The following is a 12535-nucleotide window of genomic DNA, read 5'->3' as shown; positions in this document are numbered from 1 at the left end:
TCTAGTAGGAACTATAAGGACAACAATTATAACCCATAATATTGATAGCAACTAGAACTTACTGTTCCAGGGCCTGGTCTAAGTACTCTACGAATGTTATCTCATCTAACCCTTACAGCAATCTTACGAAGTAGGTACTATTATTATGCCCATTTCACAGATAAGAAAACAGAGATAATAATGGCCATGAAGTCAGTAGATGGTGGGGGCATGTATTCAAACTCAGGCAGTCCGATTCCATGGCCTGGACTCAACTATTTTATTATAGAACCTCTATAGTGTTTTATTATATTATACCAGAGAGAAAAACCAAGTACTTATACCAGTACAACAGTTATGGATAAAAATGTCTATTTTTATTTTCAAGTACTTTTTAGCTGAACAAATTCTGAGTAGGAATAAGTATTCTCAAGTTAAATCATGGGAAATAATTAGCAACCAAAGCCGAGCTATTAGTCTATGATTCATAGAAGCTACAGGTCACAAAAAAAGTAAACTAAATTCATACTTTTTTGTAGTTCATGAAATTATCTATGAGTACCCTCAATTTAACAGGGGCTCTAATTACAGTTTCTATTCCAAACAAAGTAGACTATAGTTCCTTCTTCCAAAGAAAGCAGTTATTAAAATGAAAATATAGAACTTACAGACTTTTGGTTTTTAGTCCAATGATGGCTCACTTTATGATTTAAGATAGAAGCAATTGTTATTATAGTGCATTCACTATAAAATGCAAAAAATATTTCAGAAGTTGACATAAAATTACTGTGAAAATACAACAATTTTTAAAATGAGAAAACATTTAATTAAAAATTTAAGAAAGCAGCTCAATATCAAAAAAACAAACAACCCAATCCAAAAATGGGCAGAAAACCGAAAAAGACATTTCTCCAAAGAAGATATACAGACTGCCAACAAACACATGAAAGAATGCTCAACATCATTAATCATTAGAGAAAGGCAAATCAAAACTGCAATGAGATATCATCTCACACCGGTCAGAATGGCCATCATCAAAGAATCTATAAACAATAAATGCTGGAGAGGGTGTGGAGAAAAGGGAACCCTCTTGCATTGTTGGTAGGAATGTAAATTGATACAGCCACTATGGAGAACAGTATGCAGGTTCCTTAAAAAACTAAAAATAGAACTACCATACAACCCAGCAATCCCACTACTGGGCATATACCCTGAGAAAACCATAATTCATGTGGTACAAAAGAGTCATGTACCACAATGTTCACTACAGCTCTATTTACAATAGCCAGGACATGGAAGCAACCTAACTGTCCATCAACAGATGAATGGATAAAGAAGATGTGGTGCATATATACAATGGAATATTACTCAGCCATAAAAAGAAACGAAATTGAGTTATTTGTAGTGAGGTGGATGGAACTAGAGTCTGTCATACAGAGTGAAGTAAGTCAAAGAGAAAAACAAATACCATATGCTAACACATATATACAGAATCTAAAAAAAAAAAAAGGTCATGAAGAACCTAGGGGCAAGACGGGAATAAAGACGCAGACCTGCTAGAGAATGGACTTGAGGACACAGGGAGGGGGAAGGGTAAGCTGGGACGAAGTGAGAGAGTGGCATGGACATATATACACTACCAAATGTAAAACAGATAGCTAGTGGGAAGCAGCCGCATAGCACAGGGAGATCAGCTCGGTGCTTTGACCACCTAGAGGGGTGGGACAGGGAGGGTGGGAGGGAGGGAGATGCAAGAGGGAAGAGATATGGGATATATGTATATGTATAACGGATTCACTTTTTTATAAAGCAGAAACTTTGTAAAGTATTGTAAAGCAATTATACTCCAATAAAGATGTTAAAAAAAATTTAAGAAAGTATCATCAGTGACTTACTTCATCTGGGAAAAGATGCAACCTCTGCATCAGAGTTCTTCGGTGAAGGTTTTTTGGCAGCATGCCATAAATAGCTAGTTTAACAATCTGAAAAACAGATACACGGGGGACTCAATAAGAAAAATGTGCTGGGGATATAAACACAATAAGAGATAGTGATGAAAACGAGTGGGCTACGATTCAATGTGAATACGAAAGAAATGAAACTGAGACCTAAGCAGATATGTGGCAGTAACAGAAAAGTAACTTTTATTGTTTTGTACATTACTATTTTCTTTCGAATCTGTTTATTTTTATTTAGAAAAGGGACAAAAGGAAGAGATAACAGATAACTTGTGTATGTGTCAATTTTAGATAGAATAAGAAAAAAATTCTTTAAGCTTATACAAGAACCTGTGGCTCAAATAATCTATTACAGGGCTTCCCTGGTGGCGCAGTGGTTAAGAATCCGCCTGCCAGTGCAGGGGACACGGGTTCCATCCGTGGCCCAGGAAGGTCCCACATGTTGTGGAGCAACTAAGCCCGTGTGCCACAACTACCGAGCCTGCTCTCTAGAACCTGCGAGCCACAACTATTGAAGCCCACGTGCTGCAACTACTGAAGCCTGCGTGCCTAGAGCCCGTGCTCCGCAACAAGAGAAGCCACCGCAGTGAGCAGTCCGCGCACCGCAACGAAGGCCCAAGGCAGCAAAAATAAATAATTTAAAAAATTTATTAAAAAAATAATAACCTATTACATACAGGTTACAGCAGATCCTAGGGAGGCTTAATCTCGTTTCCTCCAGGTGGGAGATCAGGAGGTTTCCAATTCATAAACTGTGCCTGACCATACAGTCACGCGACTGACTCTGTGAGTCGCCAATCTGTAACAATGGTAATGACTAGCATTCACTGAAAACTTACTGTGTGTACAGCGGTCACTGCACTACATTTGTTATCTTGTTTATGATACTAAGGCCAACTTCACAGATGAGGAAACAAATTTAGTGAGGTTACAGAACCGCACCCCCTAATTTCATGTATCTATTAAGTGGTGGTGCTGGATTCAATCCAGGTAGGTTTACTCCCAGAACAGACATATGGGACTTGCAAACACACCTATAATGTGTTTCTCTCTGTAACTTTTCAAGAAGACAAAGTCCCTTCTCCCTGTCATACCCACTCCCAAGACGGCAAACTAACCTTTTCATGATTTACTTTTCCCCTTGTTAAGGTTATCCTCACTGTTGGCCTGAATGTGATTTTATGTATGTTTTGTCAAGAGAAAGGCACGCAGTGTCACCTTGTGCTCCAGAATTTCCTGGGGGCCTCCTGGTATACAGTGTATACAAATACACTGCAAAAGCTTCATAAAACTAAGAGACATTTGGAGAGTCAAACTGATTTTTTCCATCTGTACTCATATTTCAAGGATATCATTTGGCATGTATGAAACTAAACCCATTAAAACAATACACATTGGAATAGGATTGCACTATAAGAGGACTTCCTGATCTTTTTATTTTCTCATCACATCAGACTACCTCACTATGTACTAAAGCTAATGGCATCCCATATATATTTTCCATCTATTTTCTGTGTTAGTGCTGTTGAGACTTTATGTTCTGGAGACTATTTAAATACAGACTTACATTGTTAAAATTAAAAGCAATTAGAAATTCAGTTCCTGAATCACATAAGCCACATTTCAAGTGGTCAGACAAAGAACATTTCCATCATAGCAGAAATTTCTCTTGGGCAGCACTGATATTAGTCTTTAAAATTTTTTATGTTTTAAAAGTCTTTAGTAGAAAGTGACAATGTTAAGACTACTCAGCATCTTGTCTGGATAAGCAAGTCATTATATCTTCTGTCATTATATCATCCTAACAGCAATTTTGTTGCATTAGCAGGGTTACTTGGCATTTGGTTTTCATGTTCTTAAAAACATTTAGTTGTATTTACTTGAATTAACAAGTTGGTATTTTTAAAATATGCCCTATTAAAAAATGCAAACATAACACTCAAATTAGAGAAAGCTGGAAAGTATGAAAGGGTTACAAGCTGCCAGGTGAGAGAAAAAGGGGATGACAGACATACAAATATACATACCCCCAAAAATAAATGTGACACAACTTGCATATGCAATGAAGTAATTCTAGCTGTATAGACTTAAGCATAAACTCTAAGGAATTCAGAAAGTGAGAAAGATAGAACAAGGCACGGTTAATAAGTATTAAATACTTTCCTCATCTAATGTGTAACCCAGGCACGTGACATTTGTTTCACATAAAGTATCTTTATAAACTATAGGAGAGGGAATAAACATAAGAAAGGAACCATATTAGAAGAAAAATACAAGAACACAGAGACTCCTAAGGAAACTAAAATGTATGACAGAGAGAAAGGGTATAAGGAAAGGGCTGAATCAATATATTTATTTGAGTTTAGAATTAGTGATCTTCTATGTAATTATAAAAATATACTGAAATATTTAAAAGCCTACTATTTAAATATGTTAATCAATGTACTTTACAAGTAATATTCCAAGATCGTACTAATAATCAGAAAGATGCTTCATGAAACAAATTCTCCTAAAAGCCACATATACCAAGTACTGATAAGCAAATTATGTCTGCTGGAAGAAGACCTACTGTTCCAGAAAAACACTGAGTGTTTCAATTGGAAGTAAAATAACTGACCTCTTCGTTAACATGTCAGTCTTTTTAGAAACACAATCAAAATTAAGACTTAAAAAAAAAATTAAGATCTTTTAATGAGGTAAAAATTCAAATGGATTTAACTCTAAATATTTTCCAAGCCGTCATCAAACATTTTGCAATGCATTTCAATCTTTGTTCATAAAAAATAATTTGAAACAATTTCTACAAATGTTATCCAAAGCCAAATTCTTAACATCAAAAGTTGGACTATACTGCCTCCTAGTGTATAGTTGGCATACCTGAATAAACTAGAAACTAATTTTAAAAACATTGAAACATAAGTATTAAAACTATAATTTGTTGTAAAAGTTGTAGTATATATTACCAGTAGCCCTAACAACTTTTTACTATTATATGCAATCCATATTAATAGTCAAAATAGGATATTTTATTTTGACCCGTGATAATCTAAAGACACATGAATTATAAAGCAGAACATTAAATATTTCTTAAGAAGCAATTTCTGAGCATGTTTTTATAATTATGAAAAGTAAAAATAAACAGTAAAGCATGGAACGTCTAAATGCCATGTCAGACCTTATAATAATAAACATGCCCTTCCCCACCACCACCTTAGCCAAAAAAATTATAGGCAGTACAACACCAAACAAATGGTTGCATCCTGACAATAGACATTTATTTTTATTCACCATTTTAGGGAAGTAAAAAGGAGTGTCTTCACAGTCTAACACTTTGCTCATTTAAGTAAAAAGCTAAAACAGGTCCCAATGGGGAAAATGCTACCAAATCTAGGAGTACAGTTTAAAGACTAGGTTATCAAGAGTTAAGGAAGAAAAAATAAAACTGTGAAATGGCAAAAGGAGGATCTGCTTTTAGCAATACTGAGGACAAGCATTTGGTTTAGAAATTTCTCCCAGTATATAACTCTAATGATAACATAATAAACATTAGTGAAGTTAACAGTATTGCTTTTTAAATCCTTTAAAAGCATGGGACTGACTAGAGGCCAAAAGTAAAAGAAAGGACAAAAGAGTCCTAGGGCTGGCATTGGCCTTGAGGGCATCAGTTTAGTGCAGGGCTTGGGTTTTACAGGACTATGACTTTGGGGTTAGGAGGTAGGATCAAGATGACCTCATAAACCCAGCTTCTCAACAGAAAGGCAATACTCAGGGTGCTGAGTGAGGAAATGAAAAAACAAAAGTCTTTCCTGACAGATAACTGCTTAACTATGAACCTGACCTTACAAGGCCCCAAATTCACCCTTTTTATGGGGACCAAAATCCAGGGGTCGAAAGTATAGCTTAAAGAGGTCTTAGGATGCCATATATATACATATATATATAGGTATATACGTATATATGGCCCCATGTACCTGCCAGAAGCTAAGTAAATCTTTTTTGAAGAAATTCATTTTTAACGTAGGTCTCAAAAATTCCCAGAGATGAAGTTCCAAGGTACATATACTTTCCAAGTATCCTGAACAGAAACAATAAATTGCAAACCCACAAAGACCACAAATATCAGAATCAGACACAAATGCTAAGAATTACGTTTAATATCTTTAAAGAAATATAAGAGGGAACCAAAGTATGACAAAGGGAACAGAAGACTGTCAAAACCGACCAGCAAATTTGAAAAAGAAACAAACAGTAAAAGCTTCAAGAAAAGGAAAAAAATACAATAATTGAAGTTATTTGTATATGTATGTATAATCTGATTTCCAAAGGGAAAGGACAGAGAATAAAGGGAGCCGATATTAGAAGATACACAGAAGAGCTGACGAATTTTCGGAAGACACCAATCCGCAAGCAAAACAATGACAAAGCCCAAAAAGAAACATATAAAAACCAAAGTCGACGAAAAGATCTTAAAAGTATTCAGAAAGAAAAGACAGAATACACATAAAGAAACAAGTAAAGTGACATCTGATATCAACAGTAATAACGGACACTAAAATCTATGTGAATCATAGTTTCAAAAAGCTGAGAGAAAAAAATCGGTAATCCTAGAATTGCATATAAAAGCAAAACTATCTTTCAAGAATGAAGGCAAAAATATAGCTTCAGACAGAAAAGGAGAGTTCACTATTCAGAATGTTATGATAGGAATGTCAACAAGAAGTTCTTCGAGGAGAAGGACATTGATCCCAGTTACAAGAAGCGATCGTAAGCAAAGAAGACCATAAAGAATCAGTAACAGTATAAGACAATAACAAGAATGCTGAATTTTAAGAGTTTTTAAAAATCTTGAACAGAGAAAACATACAGGTTGAAAGGGAGAATAGGTATTAATAATCTTCTAGGGGCCTTGATTTGATTTTGAGGAAAGTAAAGATATTGATTAATCCTAGACTTCTAATAAGCAAGCTCAGTCAATCCAAAAGAAGGCAAGAAAGAAGGGGATAAAAAAGAAAATAAAATCTAGCTCAGTAAATTAAACTGTAAAATGAAATATGAGGCAAACAAAATTAAAAAATTGGTTGATATAGCTATGTTAATATATAAAAAGAACAGACCTCAAGTTGAAAAGCATTATTGGAGATAAAGAGAGTCAGTATATACCTTGATCAATTCCTTAAGAAGATTATAATCCCAAACTTAAGTTAATTCATCTAACACTAAATCTTCAAAACATACAGAACAAAAAAACAAAAAACTGACAGAGCTACAAAGAAGAATTAATAAATCCACAACTGAGATTTTAACATAACTCAGGTAATCAGTAAATCAAATGAACAACAACGAAAAAGTCAGTGAGAATTTAAGATTGGAACAACATACCTAGCATATTTGATATAATGGAAAATAAACATATATACACACATACAAACATACATCTGTCTCCCCCAAACATTTTCAGCAATCATATCATATTCTAGGTGATCATGCAGATGTTAAGAAATTAAAAAGAAAAGCATCAAAATTCTTTGATTAAATGCAAAACATACTAATTAAAAACATACAGAATTGAATGATAACGAAATAATACCTATCAAAACTTGTGTGATATAATAAAAAATACTATAAACTTACTGCCACTGGATCCTTCTGGTGAAGCTGAGCAGCTGTTACTTGTCTAAATCCACCTGGGTAGCTATTAAAAGAAACAAAGACATTAAAATTGGGAGTAGGCTATGGTACAGTATTCTTGAAATGAACATTCTTTTATAATATGAAAACTATTTTTATTATGAAATTATACTTGTTTCTCGAAACTATGCTGTTCATCAATGTCTTAAAAATTAAGCAGTAACCTATGCTATTTGAAATGCTATTCTCTTAAGTGGTCAAATTAGCAATCATTATTTCATAAAAAGTTCCACATCTTAGAAAATTTCTTGGCTAACTATTTATATTTCTACTGGAAGTTAAAGTTATTCATCATTCATTCATTCACTCATTCAGTCAAACATTTTTATCACTGCTTAGTTTATCACTATTTGAATTAAAAAAAAAAAAAGCAAAGTGCCAGAATGTTTCACATTCCCTGACAAATCAGACAAAGTGAATAAGCTAGGGGTCAGGTTTGGAGAAAACAGTGGTAGACTACTTGGTTCTGAAGGCAAGTTAATACTCTAAACAAGTCGTGCTCCTGTTTCCTATTAACAGGAAGTCATGTGTTGGTTCTAAGTAATAAAATATTTCATTGTGTTCAGATCAAAATTATATATAAAATGTAGATTAAAAAAAATATTTGGGATAGTACTGAGGGCATCTTGGTAACTTGAATACCCCAGATCCAGGTCTGGAATCTAGGTTTTGCCAGTGGCTACCAGTATAATATTAGGCAACTCATTTCATCTCTTTATATATGAGTTTGCTCATATAAGGAAAATGATAATATCTGCCCCATCTACCTCTCAAGATTTTTATCAGAGTCAAGTGACAGTGCTTAAGAAATTTAAAACAAAAACAACATACAGATGCAAGGTTTTATTACACTGAATGGTAATGATTTTTGAGGAAGGGAAAAATAAAATGTAAAGGCAATAGACTGCAAGAAAAATGTAAGGTTACCTAAATATGATTCCTTTTATAAGTTTCTTTCAACAAGACTTGAAAACATTTTAAAGATGATTTAGAGAAACACGTTTTAGGAATAAAACTTAAGAAAGCAAATTTAGAAATTTGCTGAGAAAGATGGATAATTTTCAAACTCATGCTCTTTCATTTGCTTCATGGAATTTCAGCCTCAAAAAAAGAAATACCTGTCTAGACTTCTATTCCTGTATTCTTTCTCTCCAGGAAAAAAATACTTTATGTTTTATCACATTGTTATCTTGTATTTTCATATTTCTTTCCCAATTACCTGGAAATTTTATAAAACTTGGTTTGTATATAGAGATTTACCAACAGTAAAAATTACTAAAGATGGATGTGAATTCATTTTTGTTACATTAAATAAAGAGTTCATGAAAGTGTTTAAGTGTAGGAATGGGCAAAGGCTGGCTAATGGAAGCAAAAAAGTTATCCCAAGCATTTAAGACCTACTTGGGCAAGAGAGGAAAAGAAACAGATGGGAATATCAAAGTCTGCCTGTCTAAGATGAAGGTGCACTTGGAAATAAAAAATAATAATTTTGATCAAGAATGAAAAGCCAACATTTTTAATCATATCTTGCATGATACTGAAGAAGGTATGCTTAACTAAATTTGTACATGACCTGAAACTGAGGGGTTAACTGACACATTACATGACATAATCAACATCTCAAAAGATCCTAGAAGGCCAGAGATACAATTTACATGGAGTAAACTTAAGGTACTACAGTTGATTAGAATGCAACTAAAATACACAGGAAGGAGGATACATGGTTGAACAGCAGCATGTTTGAAAAAGACCTATAAGTTTTAGCTGATGGTGAACTCAATGTAGCACATAGTGATGTGGCCTTGAAGAAAAGTTCTACTACAATAGAAGATTGCATAACTGAAAGATGGTGGAGTCACATTATACCAGAAAACCACTAAAACACAGCCAGGTGAGTGTATTTAGTTAAGAAAGATACTGATAAGCAGTGATTGCACCCAGAGAACAGTGACCAAGGTATAATGGAGATAAGACATCTGAATGGAAGCCATAAAAAGAACTTTGAAGGAACTACAGGTGTTTAGTCTAGAGAAAAGACAGATCAGTGGGTACTTGCTGATCATTGTCTCAAAACTATCTGAAGGATGTCATGTGGAAGATATAATTTTACACTGTCCAAAAAAGGACTAAGACCATTCTGAAAGCTAGAGGAAAACAGATGATGACTCAAGAGCATTGAGATCTTTCTAAAATTTAGACCACATCAAAGGCAGAATGAATGGGCTGCCTCATGAGCTAGGAGATAGCTACTATTCAGATAGGCAGACCTATAACTTGAAAGGCATGTTGTGGAGATTTTAGGTATCTTCCAAACTTGGGATTTCACTCACCATTCTTTCAATATCTCATGTGCTTTTAGAAGTTCAAGATGGTTCTGGAAACAGCAGTAAGATGAATTATAGGAAACAGAAAGAAAGAAGTGAGAAGACTGACTAAAAAATGGGAAGAATCTAGATCAGAGAGGTTATATGAAAAGCTTCCAGGAAAAACGAATATTCTCAGGTAATCATGAGTATTTGGTATATTATTGCAGTTTTTTTGATTGAGTAAATCATACATGTGGCATGAACAAAATTGGTATTTTCTTAAATTTCGAAAAAACCTTTTTTCTTTTAAATAAGACCAATAATATTCTTAAAGTAATATATTCAACTGCCTATCTTCCCTGACAAAAGCATTATCTTACCCAGTATGTGAGGAGTATACTTTTTGTTCCCATTTGTTTCCAGAAAATGCAATGTGCCTTGTGTTCATTATGACAACATGATCTCCACAGTCACCTAGATTTAAAAAGAACAAAGAAAAAAAAAGATTTTATATGAAAATTCTTGACTTTAAGAAAAAGTGAGCTTGGTTTTTTATAAAGCTTATCAAAGTCCAAAAAACACATCAAAAAATATAAAGCAAGTCACAGTGCAACATCAAAATCATTGAATAGATTTATGTTTCTCTTTCACATAACATCTAAGCATCGAAAGAGTTGGCTGGACAGTTGGAAAATCTCAACACTGGAAGGTAAAAGAGAATTCAATAAAGATGCCAGTAACAATGACACATCTTTTAAAGGCAAACTACTGTTACTGCTATTTTCTCTGCCGATCAATAATTACACTTCATTAAAATGTACTATTAATTACACTTCACCACTTTTAAATATCTCATACAAATTTTCCCTTAAAAATAAAAGAGAAAATGAAAACCATATGCATATAGATGAAAAATGGTTTGTTTTACCAACAGGTAAATTGGAAACAAATGTAAAACATCATAATTGATTATTCTTTTCAAATTCAGAGAAAAGAATACTAGGGTCTTATGCTTAACTACTAACCCAAGGTTTTTTTCCAAACACATTTAACTAGTTAAATTTAAACCGCGACTAGCAACTATGAGTACACATATACTTGATGCAACAGATGATCTGAAAATCAAAATATATGTTTTGGATTAATTTTCCAGTGAAAAGTACCCCTAGGCCTGGCTGTTCATCTAAAAAAAAAAAACCTGAGAAGTCAACGTGTAAGTTTTCACAAGTCACTGTACATGACAAAATCAAGTAGTCAGAAACATTTATTAAGTGCCTATTCTAGTAATAGAAAAACAAACTTCAAAAGATTCTTGAAGGTTATCTATTTGAAAAAAATCACCACTGAAAAAATAAGTATAAATAAGTACAGTATCTCAAAACTGAAGATTACATTATAAGAGTCTACGCAGAGCTTGAATGTGAGTGACAGAATTTTCAGTGAGAAGTTCATAGTTTATATAAGGCAAGGGTAAAGGAAAGAGGATAAAGCAGGTGAGTTTTCTTCATTAGCGTGTAAGGGAATCCAGGGGTGGGAAGGAAAGATCTGGGAATGGGAAGCTTGCTGTTAGCTGGTTGAAAAGGAAAGTTTGACTATTTGGCAAATTAAGTGACTAAAGTTCCCAAAAGTGACCCATGGTGGGCTACTAAGGCAGTTGGGCAAATGAACCTGAAGAACAAATGAAGAGGGTGAGAAGATGCCTACACAGTCCCAAATAATGCCGAAATTACACTAGCTTTCAACCGGACACTTAGAGTTGAAGAAGCTAAGGCTTGTTAAGATTAAGTGATTTGTCAAAGCTCACAACAAGGTATTTAACTCCCTGTTCAGGCTCTTTCTGTGACACCTATTTGGAGGAAAAATGGAATCTTTAACTTTCTAATAAACCTGAATTTATTTTTTAAATGTTGTTTAAGCTTTAAATATGCAAAAAGCATTTTGCGCCATTCAAAACACATTTTTACTTCAAAAAGGATCTCAAGGGACATTAGAAAGAATACCACAAATCAGTTGACAATCGTCTTCTTTCAGCTCTAAGGTATGAACATCTAATCTGGGAAAAATTATTCTCCCTTAATAACTTATGCCAAATCTCTACTGTATTTAATAATTCTTAGAAGCACTTCTCCACTGTCTCTAATTAAAACCAACCAGCAATTAAATCTTTTTTAACTGCACTAGGTATTAAAACAAAAGCCAATATTATGATTAAAGCCTAAAATCCTGGATACAGTGCAATCATTTCTATCTAAATTTCTATTAATCCAAATAAATAGATATGCCATTTAAAAATTTTAATTGAAACATTTTACATTTTACAATATGCACCAAATACATATAAATTGGAACTCTACTGCCTGATCAAGAGATGGTAGAAGTTAATTAATATCTTTCAAACTTAAAAACTTTTTTTAAAAGTTAAAGTTTAGTAATAAGCAATTTTTAGAAAAAGGAATTGAGTTTATTTACAAAAATTTATCAACTTAGATTTCTGACCCTATTTGATTTCTTTTTATAATATTAGGTGCTAAATTAAATGGCCAAATAAAATTCAAACTAATTCAATCAAAGGGAAAACTCAAAGGTTTATGTCAGGGAATCTAA

At 33.6% G+C, this 12535-nt stretch overlaps 1 protein-coding gene across 2 annotated transcripts in view; it reads right to left on the bottom strand.

Annotated features, from left to right (window-relative positions):
- The window catches only part of MRPL13 (mitochondrial ribosomal protein L13), a 35883-nt gene that overhangs the window by 16724 nt on the left and 6624 nt on the right, over positions 1-12535 (bottom strand). Inside the window, exons 3-5 of one of the 2 annotated variants that reach the window (XM_067711386.1) lie at positions 10312-10405; positions 7569-7629; positions 1875-1961 (exon numbers count right to left, since the gene is read on the bottom strand). In XM_067711386.1, coding sequence (XP_067567487.1) covers positions 1875-1961; positions 7569-7629; positions 10312-10405 — 242 coding nt within the window. The remainder of the gene's footprint in view (positions 1-1874; positions 1962-7568; positions 7630-10311; positions 10406-12535) is intronic. The other variant, XM_067711387.1, reaches the window with a different exon arrangement.

The sequence above is a fragment of the Pseudorca crassidens genome, chromosome 17, assembly GCF_039906515.1.
Source record: "Pseudorca crassidens isolate mPseCra1 chromosome 17, mPseCra1.hap1, whole genome shotgun sequence".
Lineage (NCBI taxonomy): Eukaryota > Metazoa > Chordata > Mammalia > Artiodactyla > Delphinidae > Pseudorca > Pseudorca crassidens.
The sequence above is the reverse complement of the archived record's forward strand: the minus strand, read 5'-3'. Positions and strand labels throughout refer to the sequence as shown.